Consider the following 18,847-nt stretch of genomic DNA (forward strand, 5'->3'; position numbering starts at 1 on the left):
TGCACCCCTCTTCCCCTCTCCTCTCTGTGGCCCCCTAGGTGGCACACCCCCTCTGAAAGCCACCAGCAGTGCCACCGTGTTTGTGAACCTCTTGGACCTCAATGACAATGACCCCACCTTTCAGAACCTGCCTTTTGTGGCTGAGGTGCTTGAAGGTACCCCTGCAGGAGTCTCTGTCTACCAGGTGAGTTTCCCTTTCGTGGCCTGAGATCCTGCTCTCTGTCATCTCCTCACTTCATACCAACCTGCCAGCCAGGGAGCAGTGGGTGCTGTGTGTGCCCAGGTTGCGATGGGCACTTTGCATGGGTGAGGGGCAGCTGAGACAGGACACAATCCACTCCAGGCTTGGAGAGCCAGTGCTCTGAGAGATGGAAATGGAAGGCTCCCTGGAGGAGGAGAGGCTTGAGTTGGGTCTTGCAGGAAAGCGCCCAAGGAGATGGATAAAGGCAGAGGGAGGGAGGCAGAGACAGAATTCTGGGAAGCCAAATGGCTTTCTCAGAGCCTGACTGTGATGGTCTGGCCCGAGACTCTCAACACTTCACGCCTGTAGGTGGTTCTGTAGGTGGTTTTAGGACACAAAGAAGGTCAGACGAGTGTAGCCCAGACATTCTGTCTCTGTGGGCAGCCCCCTCTCCTGTAAGCCCCAAGGCAGCCCCACATGGTGGGTGGGATCCCTCCACTTTTCAGGAGACATAAAGAGACTTGCCCAAGTCCCTGTGGCCGAGAAGAGATGGGCCTGGGCCTTCTGCCTCCCGCTTCACCACCCTTCTGTTCGGCGGGGGGGGCGAAGGTTCAGGTTCAGGGGAGATGATGCCCTAATAGGGCTGTTTAGAAACACTGAAAGGCCCTTGAAGTTAAGAGCTGGGCTTTGGAGTAGGCTTCCCAAATCTACCACTGATGTGCTGGGTGACTTGAAGCACCCTGTTTAACCACTCTGGGCCCGTGAAATGGGGATCAGAACAGTACCTGGCTGGCCATGTTGTGGGGATCCAATCAGACATATGTATAAGCAAGCTGGCACTCGGACTGCAGGAAATACACAGCAAGTGATGTACTCATGACGTGTGTGTCTGTCACAAGGGTTTCTACATGAGAGACAGTGGGATCCCATAGCAAGGGGTTAGCCTGATCCCATCAAAGAAGACAGGGCTATTTGTCAAGACTCCAGAACGGTTCACCTTGGCCATGCCCTGAAGCCCCGCTGTGCTTCAGTTTCTTCATCTATAAAAGGAGATTAAGGTTCCAGGGAGCATTCTCTCTCTCTAACAGAACCTTCTCCCCAAACCCCCAGCAGGGGGAGCTGCAATCCAGGAAACTGCAGCCACTCCCTGAGGAGGAGTCCCTCCCAAATAGGAGGGTGGAGCCTCCAGACAGGTTCTCCTCTAGACTCACAGACAAGAGAGGGAGGAAACACCCAACAGCACAGCTTCTGAGTTTATGGAGGAACTGGCTCAGAGTCATGTGAAGATGGTTGGAGGAACTGGGAGTGTTTAACTGGGAAACTGTCTTTAGATACAGAAAGGGAAATGGAAGTCACTCAGTCCTGTCCGACTCCCTGCGACCCCATGGACTGCAGCCTACCAGGGTCCTCTGTCCATGGGATTTTCCCGGCAAGAGTACTGGAGTGGGTTGCCATTTCCTTCTCCAGAAAGAGGGCTCTAACTTAAGCTGTGCAGTTCCCCAGATCCCCTCTACAACCTCAGATAATAATGATTTCTGCTGAATGTGCAGAAGAACTTTCCCCAGGGATTAGAGCTGTGCAGATAAATTAGAAGTAGCAAGTCCCCCAGTGAGGAAACCGTTCAATCTGAGTCTGGATACTCTCTTCTTGTCCGGCTTATTGGATGTAAATTAGACCAGGTGACACTAACATTGACTTTCCATCTTGAGCCATGCCGTGCTGTGCTGAGTCCCTTCAGTCGTGTCCAGCTCTGCAACGCTATAGGCTGTAGCCCACAGGCTACTCTGTCCACGGGATTTCTCAGGCAGGAATACTGGAGTGGGTTGCCATTTCCTTCTCCAGGGGATCTTCCTGACCCAGGGATTGAACCCACGTTTCTTAAGTCTCCTGCATTGGCAGATGAGTTCTTTACCACTAGCACCACCTGGGAAATCCCCTCAATCCTGAGAGTCTTGGTTAGATCCAAAGCTCTCATTTTAACTGTTTTTGCACATTTTTCCTCAAATGTCTTGAATCTTCTTCTGTAAAACTTTCAACATATCAGAGCCCTGAGTCAGGACCTCTCTCATCGGCACTGGAGGTGCAAACGGTAAGAGCTGGGAGCAGCCTCAGGACTGAGAGAAAGCTGGCCTACGTGTGTCCTCAAATGACTTTTAACAACCAGCTGTATCATCTTATTTTTGTTGTCTTACAAATAGAAGAGACCATGGGATGGAATCCTTTTTATCAAGCATTTTGTGTCGTTGAGTTCCACATAGTTGAAGGGGTCTGAGCTGTTAACAACTGCTCCTAGCCAGCAGTGTGAGAGTCAGGGGTGAAGGAGACCCCTGAGTTTGGAGAGGGTCCTGGGCCAGCTGGAGCAAGTCTGGAAGAGCTTCCTTCTGAGGAGAGCAGGGTTTTGAAGGGAGAAGGCTGTAGACCTGGCCACTGGTTCTGGAAAGCCCCTTTCCCACCTCTCCCACCCCCAGCCCCACTTGTCGCATCTGTATACCTTTCAGCTCGGACAGGCTGACCCCCGTAGGAGCATCTGGGAGGCCGCATTGTGGATAGTGGCCTGGCCTGAGGCTCTGGGGTAACAGCTGTGTCATTGGGAAGGAGGGGGCACTTCTCGGGGGGTGCGCATCAGTACCGGTGTCCCCACACCTCACTCCAGCGCCGCCTCTCCCCCAGGTGGTGGCCATCGACCTGGACGAGGGCCTGAACGGGCTGGTGTCCTATCGCATGCAGGTGGGCATGCCCCGCATGGACTTCGTCATCAACAGCAGCAGCGGCGTGGTGGTCACCACCGCTGAGCTGGACCGCGAGCGCATCGCCGAGTACCAGCTACGCGTGGTGGCCAGTGATGCAGGCACGCCCACCAAGAGCTCCACCAGCACGCTCACCATTCGAGGTGAGGGGGCGGCGTGCCTCCTGCTGTGCTGAGTGCAGGGCGTGGGCCCGAGGTCAATGCCAAGCTGGCTGGGAGCCCATGCCCGTCACTGCTGTCCACTGTCCGAGCAGCAAAGACTGCCTTGCAGATGGGCATCCTCTTCAGTTGGAGCCATTCGACATAGCCTTTCATGTCTCCACCAGTTCAAAAATGCCAGCAGGGCCTTCTCTTTACCTGGTCACTGACTGCAGGGTCCCAGAGCCCAGGAGCAGTGACCTGGCCACACTGCTCAGTTCCCCCAATTTGATCCCAGCAGCATCAGAGAGGGTTTGAACAGGTGGTGGCACCCTCGGGGTTACGAGCAGGCAGGGAGGTTCAGAGCTCTTTGTCTTTGGAAGACTTCCTGTTTGCGATGTAAAGGGAAGCTTCCCTTCCTATATTCAGGGAACGCCTGAAATTGCTGTGGAAGGGCAGCACCTGGGAAGAGGGCAGCTGGGATTCCCAGACTCCCTAAGATTTCTCACCCCCTGGGGCCCTCTCGATAACTCCCACTGTCTCCACCCTCCAGCAAGGCAGGGCCAGGCTGAGGAGGGTTACTATTGCTCACCTACTCGGACTGTATGTTTAATTTCTGGGACAAAACTTGGACGTGGACATGAACTCTTGCCAGGGGGCCAGGAGTAATCCCAGGGAAATTAGTTCAGAATGCAACAGGCAGGAGATGGGCTGTTATCTCGGATAGGCCTGGTCCTGTCCTGGCTCCTGCTGGCCTCCGTGGGATGGGGAGTGGGTAGTAGTTGGCCTGGCACAAACGTTCACCTTCCTTAATCATGACCCAAGATGATGGAGGCTAGAGAGAGCTGAACATCCACTCTCTTATTGATCCAAGGCTTGGGGGTTCCTCGTGCCAGTTTGATGACCCATGTCTGTGCCCGTGATTGACAAGGCAGATGTCCAGCCCTCTCAAAGAGGACCCCAGATTTTCGTTTTCCAAGACACAGCAGAAACCATGTCATCCCATGAGCTGATCATTTCTCCCGGTGTTACCGCAAAGAGGAGCCGAAGCAGGGTGGGGCTCATTTCACTATGAAGGTCATCCTAGGTCATCTGCCAAAGGAATGGGGGCCTGACGTGCAGAGCTGCAAAACAAATCTGTAAGGGAAATTAGACTTTGGGGGCTAGTTCTCAAAGCCAGCTACTTTCCCTGGGATAAACTGGGGACAGGCCTCCCCAAGACCCCCACCCACCATTCTCTCGCTGTGTGACTTTGGACAGGTCATTCAGTTCCTCTGAGCTTCCTCATCTATATAGTGTGCCGAATGATGGGTGCCTAGTGAGGATGACATGAGGGGCCCCTGTGGTCCTTTACAGGAAGCACTTAGCCTGGGCCTGGCACCTGGGGAGAGCGGAGGAATGTGATGACTGTCATCACAGTCGTCGTTGTCGTTGTTAGGCACATACTGGAGACTCTGGGGTTTCGGTGGCATGAGCTACAGGAGGGGGCAGAATCTCTGTTCAGCTCTGTCCTGGTCCCAGCAGCCATGGGGGCCTTTGGCCCATGACCAGCAGGTGTTGACTCCTAGGAAATGTGTTTCCTGTTGGTCTGTGGCATGAACTGCTGCCTTTGGAGCTGGCAGTTTAGGGTGGAAGCCAGGCCTAGCCCTGAGTGCCGACTCTGCCCCCAGTGCTGGATGTGAATGACGAGACGCCCACCTTCTTCCCTGCCGTGTACAATGTCTCCGTGTCGGAGGACGTGCCACGGGAGTTCCGGGTGGTCTGGCTGAACTGCACCGACAGCGACGTGGGCCTCAATGCCGAGCTCAGCTACTTCATAACAGGTGCGGCCCTGCCTCCCCGCCCCTCAGATGAGCAGCCAGCCCGGAGTGGGCTCGGGAAGCGGGGAGGAAGGGATAGGACCTCCACTGGCCATCAGCCTTTTGCCCCTGCTGGGGCCTCAAAGATTTGCTCTTGACTTTTCCCAAAGGCTTTGCACCTGGGTCCCTCTGGTCTGGCTCTCTTGGTGGGGGGAGGGCAGGGACATGCCTTCTGTACCTATTGGATGATGGGGGGGGTCTTCCTGAGGTGTATTCTAGAGGGTGGTGGAGCCAGTGACTCCTGGGGAGAAGCCTGCCCCCAACTCCACCCCACATCAGGGTAACAAAGCAGTGGCTAAAGGAATGTGGCCTAGCCCTTCCCAGGGCGCCTTTCACTCATGATGAGACTTTTCATCTGTTTAGAGACAAATAGTTTAGATATCTCTGAGTGAAATGATTTGAGCTTAAAAGTGTCGAGTGGCTACCACCTAGAGAGCTGTGGAGAAATGTTATGAGGCCACGTCCTGGCTCCACAGGAGAAAGTGAGCTGTGACCGATTAGTGATGTCTGCAACGGCAGTAGTCTTGGTAGGTGGTGGCAGACATGCTATGTATTAGCCATTCCTGGATTAGAACAGTCTACCAGCATTCTTCAGTCCATGGCCCACCTGAGAGGTGCCAGGGTGCATGGAAGAGAGCAGGGCAGTTCTTTCACATTCCTCAGCCCTCCCTTCAGCCATTTTACTGGCTCAGTCTTCGCCCCACCCCTGGCATGCCTGCAACCACATTACACACACACCAGCCTCCCTGACGCCTCTCCCCTGAGTAAAGAATCCCAGGCTACAACCCACCCCCAGCTTGCTGCTGCCCAGGTGACCTCCCAGGCCTCCACCTCTCCTTTCCAGATCCTTTCCCTCCTTCCCCTCCCTGAAAGAGGCCCCACACCTTCAGACCGGCTCCTTGCAGGTTGTTCTCAAGACTGCTCTGGAAAAGGCTGTTATCAAGACCCGACGTGGCACCAGCCATGGTTCAGCCTCCGGCATTGCTCGTGTCTTAGTTCCTCCCCTGCCCCTTGAAGCCGGATTGTGCCCCTTGTAGATGGTGCTTCAGACACTGGGAAGCAGGTATTAGAGACTCGGGGGACAGAGTGCTTTCTCCAGGGGCCAACCATGTGAGGGCAAGGGAGCAGCTGGTGGCAGCCTCCAGGGTGACTTCCCGGCGCCTCAGAGTGGCCAGTCCCTGCTGACCTGAGAGCCCCCCAGCCCTAGGCTTCTCAGATCTTAATTTTGCACATTCTGCCAGGCGCTGCACAGCATCCCAATCCAAGCTAGCACAATCCCAGTTCAGTGACGCCCTCTGCTGCCCAGAGGGCCACGCTGCCTCCCAGCTGGCCGGGAAGGGTCTCCACACTGTTCTGATGGAGTCATTTCCATGTTTGTCCTTTCCTCTCCTCTCCTCAGAGGGGAGACCATCCCCCTTCCCACCTGGCCCAGAACTCAGGAAGACTCAGTAACGCTTGTCTCCTGTCCACTTGCCTCCACTCTTTACTCCGTGTAGTCTCCGGGAGTCCCCAGTCAGAGAGCCCAAGACCACTCGGCTGACCCCAAAGTCCTCAACCACATATAAAAGCCCTGACCTTTCTAACAGACAGGCAGGGGGCAGAGTGGAGAAGGACCTGGGTTCAGGAACCAGACTTTCCAGTTGGAGTCCTACACCCCGAGTAGGTGACAGTACACCAGAGCCTCACTAAAGGACCACTTTCCTGCTCTGTGACGTAGCGACAGCGCAAATGAGATGCAGCGCCTGGTACACAGTAGGTGTTCTACCAGTGTTAGACTTAGGATTTCAGGCATTCGACCCTTCACCCAAGCCCACGTAGGCAGGCCCACGCCCTCATCAGAGCCCCCTAGGACCTGGTAGTGCTGAGTGGACAACACAGCCTTTCACCCCTGGGCCAGCCCTGTGGTGTCCTGGCTCAGAAGCCGAGCTGGGTGCCACCACCCTTTCCCTGGCTCCTGACCAGTGCTTCATTCTCTCTCCCCCGCAGGTGGAAATGTGGACGGGAAGTTCAGTGTTGGCTACCGCGATGCCACAGTGAGAACAGTGGTGAACCTGGACCGGGAGACCACAGCCACATACACGCTCGTCCTGGAGGCCATCGGTGAGCACCAGCCCACCCACCAAGCTTGCGTGGGTGCCCTTCCAGGAGCTGGCCTTGAGGCAAAGGCTGTGTGCCCTGGTGACAGTGGGAAAAGGGCATCCAGACCCTCAGCATAGCAGCATCGCCTTGCCAGCCATGAGGCTCGGCGCGTGCTGCTACGTGCAAGATGCTAAGGTGGTGTGGTGGGGGTTACATGGGGGCCAGACAGGAGACCAGCATGTAGACAAATCACTGCAAAACTAGAACAGAGCAGGAAAGGGTGAAGGGATGGCCCAAGAGTACAAGCAGCAAGGGTGGTAGAAACATGCAGAGGACGGTGATCAAGACAGGCTGCTTGAAGGAAGTTGCCTCTGGGAGTGCCTTTGGATTAATTAGGACTGTTAGTGGCAATTCTTAAAATAAACTAGTTTCAGCAGGATAGGCTCACAAAACCGCACTGGTCCACAGCGAGATGGAGCTTTAACTGTTGACTGGTGTTGGGGCTCAGACGATGCCACAGGCCTCAGTCTCTCTGCGTTGGCTGCCTCTGCCCCCTGTGTGTGAGCCCCATCCTCTGGCTCACATGGTGACAGATTCTCGCTGCAGTCCCAGCCTTAGTCTGAGTTCCCTGAGCGGCAGGGAACTGCACTTGTATCTTTCCCAGCTTTCCCAGCAGAAACCCTCAGATGAGCTCTGATTAGTTCCATCTGTCCCAGCACCTGTCTCTGAACCCGTCATTACGACCAAAAGGGGGTGTAATGTGCTAATTAGTTGGGTCTGTCCCTGTCGCTGGGGGAGCTGTCAGACCCACCTGGAACCCCAGGCTTCAGAGTCGGAATGGGAAGTTTCTCAGAGGGACCTTTGGGGCACAGACTTGCCTAAGAGAGCAGGATAGTGCTGATAGAAACAAGACATGCTGCCCACCACCTTGGGGACCACATTGGGTTTCCATATGTGGAGAAGCAGGGAGGGCATTTCAGGCCTGGATTGGAAGATGGGAGAGAGCTCTGTGTCTGGGTGTCCCTTGGTGTGGGGGCTGTGATCAGGTAGGGCCCCTTGTGGAGGCTAAATGTTGAGCTGGAAGTTTGGTCTTTGGTTTCCAGGCAGCAGGGAGCCCTTGAGGACACCAGATGGCAAGAAGGGTGTGATGAGGCCTGTGTCCCCCAGACGCCCCTGGTGCTCACAGGAACGCCCTCTTCAGTGTTTGCAGTGATCTCAGGGTGAGAGGCAGTGAGCTCTCTGTGCCTCACTCTAGCCAGCCTGCAGTCGCTCCCCAGCATCTCCCCCGTGCATCTTCCCCCTGCCCTGTCCTTCCCCCATCCTGGAGTGGCCACACCACCCTCTGGAGGCCCATCACCCGCCCTGGGTTCAGCCTTTGCACGAAGCACTGGCGAGGAGGAGAGGCTGGGGCCGTCTATGGAGCCTGGCAACTTACATTGTCCCCAGACGGGGCAAGTAAGCAGTAGCCCCGGACAATGAGAGGTTGGTCCTGGAGAGGAGCTCAGGAGGACAAAGTGACCTACCTCAGGATAACTCACTGACCCCAGCAGTTCGGCAGCTGGCTTGGGAAGAAGGACAGAGTCATCCCTGGTCCTCAGCCAATACCAGCTGCCCGTACTCCTCCCTGGGGTGACCGCCCTTGCCTGGACACGCAGCATTGGGCACAAGAAGGATGACCCAGCCCTGGGAGGGTCCTTCCAGGAACTGAGGGGGCAGAATCCCTGAATACTTAAGGCTTAGAAATCAGGCAGGAAAAAAAAAAGAAATCAGGCAGAGCCCACATCACTGAATGCAGAGGCCCAGTCCATCTGGCAGGCATGTTTGACCCATCTCATGTTTCATAAGAAATGATAGTTAGTTTTGAACATTTAAAAGTCAGGCGATTTTAGTCAAAAGCTCAGATGTTTGCTTTCTCTTGAAGAATCAGAACATCTAGTGTCCCTGGGCCCCATTCCGCCTGTCCAGTGTGGACGGGAGCAGAGGACGGCTGCCCCGGAGGCAGACACGCGCGGGTGTGTGCCATGGACCTCACCCTCCTGGCCCCAACAGCAGTGGGGTTTGTCATCTCAGTCCCTGTAGCTGCTTCCTAGGGCTGTTGAAACACATGATCACACTGTTGGTAGCTTAAGGAACAAATTTATTTTCTCACGGTTCTGGGGGCCAGAAGTTCAAAATTAAGGTGTCAGCAGGACTGCATTCCCTCTGAAGGTTCTAGGGGAGGGTCCTTCCCCACCTCTTCCGGTTTCTGGTGGCTCCAAGTGTCCCTTGGCTTGTGGCTGCAGGACTCTGGTCTCCACCTCCAACTTCACATGGCCTTCTCCTCTCTGTGTCAAATCCGCGCCCTCCCACCCCCATGCCTTTCTCTTGTAAGGACCCTTGTCATGGGATTTACAGCCCACCCAGATAACCCAGGATACCTCCTCTCAGGATCCTTAATTACATCTTCAAAGTCACTTTCTCCCTGTCAGGTTACATGTACAGGCTCCCCGGAAGTTGCAATAGGTGTGTCTTTCGGGGGTCACCATTCAATCTACTTCAAGCCTCAGTCACCTCCTCTGATAATGCACCCGCTTGGCAGGCTTGCTGTGAGGACTGAATGAGTTCTTGGGACATGTTAGATACTGTTAGTGTTGTTCCTAACCTAGAGAAAAAGAGCCACTCCCTTGCAGAGGTGGGGGAACAGAGTCTGGCTGGCACCCGGGAGCGCGCCCCTCAGGCAGCTGCTAACACCACCGTCCTTGGCCCCCCACAGACAACGGCCCCGTGGGCAAGCGGCGCACGGGCACAGCTACCGTGTTTGTCACCGTCCTGGATGTGAATGACAACCGGCCCATCTTTCTGCAGAGTAGCTACGAGGCCAGCGTCTCCGAGGACATCCCTGAGGGCCACAGCATCGTGCAGGCAGGTGACGGCAGGTGGGGGCGGGGGAGGCAGGGCCACATTCAGTTCAGAGCATGCGCTCAGTGGCCTTGCGGCAGGATGGAAACCGGGGTCAGTCCAGCTGCTGCTCCCAAGTAGCCAGTGCTGGAACCAAAGAGGGACCCAGGCTCCCTCCCTCCTGGGAAGAGTAAGCCCCCAGGTTATGTAACCCAGGATGGATGGGCCCAAAACAGAAGGCCTTGGCCCTCCTCTTCCCCCCTCCCTCCATCCCCCACAGGCCTCTCCCCACCCCCTACTGCACCCAGAAGGCCCTTTCAGAGCAGGAGGGAGCTGGAAACGTCACATTTCCCAGAAAGGAGAGAGCCACGGCCCAGCACAGCCCAGAACAGAGCTGCTTTCACAGGGCTCTTGGCTGAAGCTCCCCTCTCGGGAAATAAACAGGCACAAAAAGAAAGGGCTCCTTTGCCCAAGGAGCAGGAGCTACAGCTTTGAGCCTCGGGGGAGGAAGGCAGGGACCTGAAAAAGGAGGCTGGGTGCCCTCCTGAACCCTCCCTGGAGGCCTCAGTTGCTGGGTGGGGAGGGAGGCCGGGCATAAAGTACCCTCCTAACCAGCTGTGGGGTTTCCAAGTTGGAGGCTGAGCCAAACAGAGCAAATCTGGGCCTGCCCGCTGGGACAGGCTCCCAGGCTTGGGAGGGGCCGAAGAGTGGGAGGTTGGCAGTGTGCCCACCTCCCTGCATCAGGGCCAGGCGTGGGGCAGGAGGGGAGCCGGGAGCAGGGAGCAGGGTGCTGACTCCCAGAGGCACCAAGAGTCCAGGAAGCCATGGGTTGGCAGGGTATGGGGGCTGGTTCCAGAAAAAGTTTTCTCCCTCTGAGCCTCGGCTCCTAGGGCCTTAAAGACACCCACCACACCAAGCCATGGGGCCCCACTCTCCCCTAGCCTAAAACTTAGCACCTGCCACCCCTAACTCACACAGGTCTCCAAGGATCAACCTGGGAACACAGATGGGGGTACAGCAGACCTTTGAGAGCCCTCTCCTCCCCACCCCTAGCTTTTTGTCCTTCAGGTCAAGGGTAACCTTACTGCCCACCCCTGTGACACCACATGCCAGGCAGAGCATGCTGGCCTGGGGGGTGATACGGTGACCAACTCCAGGCAGAATTCAGCCTGGGGTGTCTCAGGTAGACGTGACGGGGGGAAACCTGTGCAGGAAGAGGTTACTGCGCTGTGGGAGGAGGCCTGCCCCGCTTTCTAAACCCCAAGACTTGGTTTCTATTTATATAGACTACTCAGAGTGAGATCCTAGAGCCTGTGAGTAATATAAGGCAGTCACCGATTCTCCCCATTTCTCAGGGAGAAAATCAGGCTCTGGTGATTTCTCAAGGCCCTGGAAGTAAGTTTCTGGCCAAAGTGGACTTGCTCTCAGATGTCAGACTGACCTGAGAGGAAGGCACAGTGGGCCTGCTGGGAGAGACAGCTTCCCTGCAGGGGCATCCAAGGGAAGAAGGGGGTGCCCCCAGGGCTAGACAGGGCCACCCTTCACTAAGTAAACAGAGGCCCCATGCCTCTGAGCCTGTTGCTGGTGAGGCAGATGAGGGGCTAGACTTGGTCTTGCTCTCTGGGGGCATCCCAGGCTTGCAGAAAGGAGCAGCCATGATGGGGATGACCCGCACTGCCCAAAGGAACTGGTCCCTTTCCTCCCTTGATTTCAGCAGGAGGAGGCTTCAGGTGGAGACAGAGGACTTCATGGAGGGCGTGCATGCTGAGTGAGCTGTAGCCCAGGGTGGACAGATATTTCAGTTTGCCTGGAGTCTTGGGTCAGGATGAGGCTAGAAACATCATTCGCAGTCAGCTCCCAGTGGGCACCGAGCACCAGACAAAGAAGCTCTGGCTTGATCCAGCAGTAGGGAACCAGCAACGGTTCTGGAGCTGGGGAGTGGCAGAACCAGAGCTCACTCTGTGAGAAGACGTGCCTGGCTGCTCTGTGGATTGTAGCAGGGTTATGTAGAGCAGTCCCTAATGGGGTACAGGTGACCCTAGCCGGGTGACTCTGGGGCAGGAGCTGGGCAGTTCAGACCCCTCTGCCCAGCCCCCCAAATTGGGGACCAACCAAAGTGGTTAGCCCCAGCCTTACGAGGAGAGGTTGAAGGTTTGGGATTCTGAGAAGCCCAGCCTGGGGTGGGATTGCTTTGACAGTAGCCAGTCATTGAAGCAATCACCAAAAATATGATAGCACACCTCATGTGGTCAAGGCCTGAGGTTCCACAGCTGTCCTGGAGAGGCCTGGACCCTGTCAGCTGGAGGAAGCCTGCCTCCCTCCCTGGGTGAGGCATGGAGCCTCTACGATGCTCTCAGAGCCCGGATAATATCACCTCCAGTTGCTGACAGTGCCTCCTCCCGCTCTGACACAGCGGCAGTCCTGGCCTCTGCAAGGAGCTGCTTAAGTCATTCCCAGCCCCTTCCTCATCCATCCTGGCTCAGGTGCATTGGGGCGGGGGGGGGGGGGAGGGGGGGGGGCGGCGGTTCCAAGGTGACAGCCAAGATTGTGATTGGCTAGGTGTGTTGAGAGCCCCCAGAATGCCCCTCCTCCTAGCAGGCACCCAGCATCTGATTCACCACAGGGGTGCTGGCTGCTCCCATGCATTACAGGCAAATGCAGGCAGCGTCCAGGAAGTCGGGGGAGAGGATTCCCTGGGTTCCCCTTTGCCTCGGGCACTGAGTTGGCACAGAGGGCAGGACACTCCCTTGCCCCCAGCGTGGCTGAGTATTTCACTTGGCTGGAGGGAACCTTTGGCCATTCAGCAACTCGCACTGGAATCTGAGCTGGGCTTTGGCACCTGGAGGGTGGGCAGGGCTTCTCTTGGGAAGAAGGGGGACTGCTTCCTGGAGATGCTGGTGCCTGGTGGTCAGAGAGGGGCCTTGGGGGCCCCACGTTTGTACCGTTGAAAGCTTTGGGCCAAGGGTCCAGATGGTTGCAGGTGCCCAGTCACTGGTTCAGGAGCCTTCCAACCCGCAGCGGTAAAGTGGCGGCAGGAAGGAAGGCATTCTTCGGGGACGATCCCTGGGAAAGGCCACGGGCCTGAGTGCACAGGGTACCAATGGCAGTGGGCATGTGGCCCAGGTTGTTTGGGCCACTGTCCTCTTGCAGCCGGAGGTGCCTGGTTCTGCCCAAGGCAAGAGGGTCTGTGGATGAGATAGGAGGACACCCCTGTCACATCTTGGTAGATTCCGTGCAGTCGTAGTCGTGGTTGTCCTCTCTGGCCGGCAGGGGGCGCCGGGGGGCAGGCCGGCCGCGGCGGAAGCTGTGCAGGGAGCGGCGCAGCGAGCCCAGGCGCTTCCAGAGGCGGAGCTGGGGCTCGCTGGGGCTCCCCGGGTGGTGGGGCATGCACTCGTGGGCCCGGCGGCGGCTCGGGTCCAGTGCCCGGGGCTTGCAGAGGGTCATGAACAGCAGACAGGTGGCCAGCAGAAGGAAGATGCAGGCCAGGGCAATGAGCACGGGGATGGGGTCAACAGCCTCTGAGAGCCTCCCTGGAGTGGCTGGAGCTGTGAGGAAGGCGAGGGGGCTGGGGCCCTCTGTGTTCATGGCTCCTGCAACAGGAATGGGACAGGAGCAAATGAGCTGGACTCAGGACTGGAGGGGGAGGGGGACTTTGGGTGCTGAGCACTGCCAAACTAGCTGCAGATAAGATTGCAGTCATTTTCCAGGTTAGAACAGTGAGCCTGGGAGAGGTAACAAGTCTAAAGTCATGCAGTGGGAGAGTGACAGAACTGGGCCTGAACTCAGTTCCTCCATCTGCTACAGTCCCTGCCTACCTGTCGCAGAGGAGGCAGGAAGGGTAATGCCTTCTGGCATTTTAAAGTCAATTCTCATGAATCACAACAGAGTCTTGGGATCTAAGACCAATCCCGTCCCTAACTTGCTCTGTGACCAGGAACAAACCATGAGTTATAGCTGCAGAGGGCAAGGACCCTAGCAGTTAACTGCCACCAAGGCTACAAACTGGTCGAGTTCTTACAGTGCTTTTATAAACTTAATTGTGAATTTTTTTAAAAAACAAAAAACGAGGTTTCACATAAATATCTGAACACCTGGCTTCTCTTGAAATTCCAGAATTTTAGCAATAGCAACATGGGGTCCATTGCTGCCGGCCCCCAGGGGCTGGGGCTGAGCAGCAGCTGCCCGATTTAGACGGGGTGCTGGCCCCCAGTTCACTGCACTCCCTGCCTTCTGGCCCCCCACACACCTATGTCACCCACCTGACCCCCAGGAGAGTTCCTGTTGGTGCTTCCCAAAGAAGTCCAGCCTGCTCCAGAGACAAGTGAGGAAACTGAAGCCCAAATAAGGGGTAGCCAGGCCCAAGGCCACACTGTGAGCCAATGGCCAAGCTAAAGCCAGAACCAGGAACAAGTTCCCGACCCCTGGACTGGTGGCATTGCCACCCTGCTGGCTCCCAGCCCTCTCCCAGGACTTCCTGAGAACACGTGGGAAAGAACCCCCAGAGAGCAGCCTACTTGACAAGGTGGGGCTTGAAACCCCCCAGACATAGTCATCCATTACCACTTAGGATCATCCCACTGGTGGGGGGTGGGGCGGCAGATTCCTTATAGCTGGCAAATCAAACTGAGCTCTTGGTTGCAAATTAACATGGTTAGAGACCAGCTAGTAGATAGCATATTCCCAGCAGGACAGGTGGGCAGGTCTACCTGAAGAGTGGGGACAGAGGGGCCTCGGCCAAGCTGACAGAACCCCAGAAGGCAGGCCACTGTGGTCCCTCTTCCAGATTCCCAAGAGAAGCCAGAAATCTGCACTTTTTTTTAGGCAAACTTTCCTGATGTTGAAGTGTTGCCAACTAATTCAAATCTGGTTGAATCCCCTCTGAAGAGATGGCGGGGGGTGCGGGGGGAGTGGTGTGGCAAAAAAGACACTGCAAAGGCCAAACAAACTTGATTTTTTTTTTAATCCAAATGAATTTTCAAATATTTAAAAATACTACAAATGGGCCAAACAAAATACATAAGGAGGCTACATACAGCTTGCAGGCCAACATTTGTGATCTTTGATTTCTACAAACACAGGACAGGAAATCCAGAAGGGGGTTTAATAAGAAATAATCGTTTGTTTCTCTTTGACCTTTGAGACCTTCATGACCTAGAGGATAACAAAGTTCTCTCCTTTTCCTAAGTCACAGCCTAGTCTAACTTAGTCAAGTTCTAGCACCAACACTAGGGAGGAGGAAGGGCTTTAGGTTAAACCGAGACTCTGCCTGTGGGCTGCAGAGCCCACCAGGTTCGCAGGAAGTGGGAAATGGAGAGGGGGCCCCCCCAGCCCACACCCTCCCGAGCCGCCATTGCCACCCCAGGCACTCACCAACAGCCGCAGGACCTAACTCCTGGCTCTCTGTGCCCAGCCTCGTCTGCCTGCAGCCTGCCCTGTGCCCAGGGACTAAGGGCATCCAGTGCACCCCACCCCCCACCCCCACCCAGTCCCCACCACCACTCCTTCCCAGCATTTCCAGAGAATGACCCCTCCCAGCTCCCAGATGGAAATGTTGATGCCCATCTAGCTGCCTGGGGCCTCCGCCTCTTAGCATCAGGCCTAGAGAGTGCACTGGCCAGGCCATATGTGGGTTGGCCCTTCCTTGAATCTGGAAGGGAAGAGGGATGGGGTGTGCCCACTGCCATGTCCCCTGGGGAGAGAACTACCCATCCCGCCATCCTCCCCAGGGAAGCGCTTGGCTGGGAGTAAGAAAAGGGCAGTCTGAAGTGAGAGAAGTCACAACCCTGCTAGTCCTAATGCTATTTCGAGACCTCCACATGGACCTGGAGACCCTATCAGACTAGCAAAGCAGGTCCAGGCTTCAGTCCTTGGGGCAGTGCTTTGAAAAAACATGTGAGGCTAAATTGGCATTGGAGTATTTTCTCTGGGAGCAGGAGATTCCCAAGTGGTTGAAAATATCAGGCCATCCTTCCAGGGAGGTGCGGCAAGACTGACTGCAGGCCCCCGGCTGCCCTGTCTGAGCAGCCAGCCAGGGCCAGCGGTTCTGGGGAAAGGAGGCCTCTGTCAGACCAAGGCTAGGAATGATCCAAAGAGCAGCTGAAGCCTCTCCCTGCCCACTGGAGCCCCAGGCATGCCTGCAGGCCTCACTTTGGACATATCTCTGCAAGCTCAGTCTAGAACCTTTTTTCTTCATTCAGAGCTCCAAGAGCAGGGCCTGCTGTGATCAGAGGGGACTGACCTCAGCACATCTTTCTGGGTGGCCTGAGACTAACCTGGGCCTAGGTTCCACTCACTACAAAAGCAGAGGGATTCCCCACGTCTGAGCACATGCGCACATCTTCCCCGCAGAACCCCAGGCAGCGTGCTCCCCCACTTCCCTGCAGGCCCCAGCACTGACCTCAGAGCCAGCCCTCAGCGGTCTCCAGCTGGGTGAGAGGTCTTCTCAGCTGTTCGAGGGAGGTCCCGGAAGCACTGGTTGTCTCTGTGACCCCCACCTGCCCTGGGCTCCGCCTGTGTCCCTCAGCCAGCCAGGCAGAGTGGCCCTCGCCCCTCACTCTCCAGTTAGACCTGGCTTTGTCTGGAAGAGTCTGGGCCCTCCCTGGGGGGAGGGGAAAGCCAGGAAGGTCGGGATGGCAACTGGGCTGGGAAGAGGGAGCCTCGTGGAGGAGTTGGGCGCTCCTGAGCCTTCCCACGGCCTTCACTGGCCGGTCTCCTTGGAGCCCTCTGGAGGGGCGGGGGGCCTTGGGGGGAACGCAGGGGGGAGGGTCTCTCTGACTCTGTACCCGAGGCTCTCACCTTCCCCTGCTGGACGTTTGAATGGTATGGTCGGGGGCAGCCAGCGGGTTGCTATTCAGTGCCTGCCAGCCTCCAGGTTACCGGGGAGAGGGGCTACAAGCCACGCGGCGGGAGGGGACCGGGCAGAGTGATGGGCCCTGGCAGCCCCCAGGCCCCCCTCCCCTTAGCTTCCCAGAAGAGCACCTTCCCTTTGAGGGTATCTGGCTGTAGAAGTGAGGGGGAGAGGCATTTTCAAAAGTCAGAGAAATCACAGGGCAGAACATAGAGGATTGAAAGCCTGCTAGGGCTGCACTCCTTGTAGTTTGAGTGAGCCCTTGGAGACCCCCAGGCGGCGGCTACACGCACGCACGCATGCACACACGCGCGCACACACAGTCCCACCCCCCCCACCCCCGCCTCCTTTCCTCCTGGAAGCCAGCACTTCCCTGGCAACCAGTCTGCTTAGAAGCCTAAGTCTTCAGCAGCTTTCCCATCAAGGACCCCCAAGCTCCCAGATAGGGGGAGTTGTGGCTCTGACCAAGACCTGAGCCTGGAGTCCACCTGCTTTTTGGGGAGCCTGTTTTTTCGACAAGTAGCTCAGATGGTAAAGAATGTGCCTGCCAATGAAGGAGACCTGAGTTTGGTCCCTGGGTCGGGAAGATCCCCTGGAGAAGGGAATGGCTACCCACTCCAGTATTCTTGCCTGGGAATCCCATGGTCAGAGGAGCCTGGTGGGCTGCAGTCCATGGGGTCACAAAAAGTCGAACATGACTCAGCGACTAACATTTTCACTTCCTGCCCTTAGCCCTTGACAACAAGAGAAGCATCCTCTGCATAGTCCCAAGTGGGTAGGATTAGGAGAGTCCGTTAGGTGACTGAGGGGTCGTCTTATCCAGCCCTGTCTTCCAGATAATGAAACTGAGATCTGAAGAGGTGCAGCCTGGCCAGGGTCCCCCGCCTAGCTAGTGGTGGGGACTTGGTGCTTTTCCTGAAAAGGCTGGGCAGGCGTGGCACCGGCATCTGGCACCCTGAGCCACATCAGCCTAAAGATGTCCCCAGTGCTCCATGGACCTGCTGGATGCCTGTATCTTACACCTCGCCCTTTGGTGAACCTCATTCACTTTCTCTTCCCACGCTGACAGCACACCTCACCTGTGACCTCCGTTTTTCTTACATGGCCGGAGGCAAAACTCCCCAGGTGGCACAGGCTGCCAGGAAAGGGAGGCATCTGGGAAGTCGCACCACGGACAGCAACACCCAAGGGTGTCCACTGGACAGCTCAGCCCTCTTCCTGTCCTGATCCCTTTCAGAGCCAGGCTGTCAAAGTGCCCCGCTACATCCCTCTGAAAGGTTGTTGTTGAAGACACTGGGATTCTTGGCCCCTGGAGGAGAAGAATTCAATCCAGGCCCAGAGACGAGGTTTGATCGCTCAGAGCTTTTGTATAATAAAGTTTTATTAAAGTATAAAGGAGATAGAGAAAGCTTCTGACATAGGCATCAGAAGGGGGCAGAAAGAGTACCCACTTGCTAGTGTTAGCAATGAAGTTATATACTCTCCAGTGAATCCAAAGAATGTCTGGAGGTTGTAAAGACCTTACCAGACCTACTCCCATAATTTACATTTTATGATAACAGAAGGTTTAATCCAGAGACTGTCCTTAATCCAGAGACTGCCCTCAGGCAGGATGCATTATTGTTATATAATCCTAAGGAATGTAGAGAAGGAAAAAAAAAGTTTGTCCTTTCTTCCTTCTTGAGAATTCCAGACCCCTGTCTCTTTGGGGACCCCTAGACTCCTTATCCGAAGGCACCCCACTCCAGTATTTTTGCCTGGAAAATCCCATGGACGGAGGAGCCTGGTAGGCTGCAGTCCACGGGGTCGCTGGTGTCGGACACGACTGAGCAAGTTCACTTTCACTTTTCACTTTCATGCATTGGAGAAGGAAATGGCAACCCACTCCAGTGTTCTCGCCTGGAGAATCCCAGGGACTGGAAGCCTGGTGGGCTGCCGTCTCTGGGGTCACACAGAGTCGGACACGACTGAAACGACTTAGCAGCAGCAGCAGACTCCTTATCAACCTGCCTAGGAAATGACTCTCTCACCTCCACCTTCTAGCTCTTAAGTCCTCTCAGGGGAGGGAAGAACTCCACAGCAAGGGGCAACGCAGCCATCCCCACCCCAGTGTAAATCAA

The 18,847-nt window shown here is 56.1% G+C and overlaps 2 protein-coding genes across 5 annotated transcripts in view; one reads left to right on the top strand and one right to left on the bottom strand.

Annotated features, from left to right (window-relative positions):
* Positions 1–18,847, top strand: part of CDH23 (cadherin related 23) — a 436,585-nt gene that overhangs the window by 322,338 nt on the left and 95,400 nt on the right. For all 4 annotated transcript variants that reach the window (XM_027530370.1, XM_027530367.1, XM_027530368.1 and 1 more), the window contains exons 24-28: positions 39–184; positions 2,852–3,071; positions 4,736–4,888; positions 6,911–7,024; positions 9,756–9,904. In XM_027530370.1, the coding sequence (XP_027386171.1) occupies positions 39–184; positions 2,852–3,071; positions 4,736–4,888; positions 6,911–7,024; positions 9,756–9,904 (782 nt within the window). The remainder of the gene's footprint in view (positions 1–38; positions 185–2,851; positions 3,072–4,735; positions 4,889–6,910; positions 7,025–9,755; positions 9,905–18,847) is intronic.
* On the bottom strand, positions 12,389–16,617 carry C28H10orf105 (chromosome 28 C10orf105 homolog). Its single transcript, XM_027530376.1, has 2 exons — positions 16,278–16,617; positions 12,389–13,470 (listed from the first exon to the last, which is right to left on the bottom strand). The coding sequence occupies exon 2, from the start codon at positions 13,463–13,465 to the stop codon at positions 13,094–13,096; it is 372 nt and encodes a 123-aa protein (XP_027386177.1). The 5' UTR covers positions 13,466–13,470; positions 16,278–16,617; the 3' UTR covers positions 12,389–13,093.

Source organism: Bos indicus x Bos taurus, chromosome 28 (genome assembly GCF_003369695.1).
Source record: "Bos indicus x Bos taurus breed Angus x Brahman F1 hybrid chromosome 28, Bos_hybrid_MaternalHap_v2.0, whole genome shotgun sequence".
Lineage (NCBI taxonomy): Eukaryota > Metazoa > Chordata > Mammalia > Artiodactyla > Bovidae > Bos > Bos indicus x Bos taurus.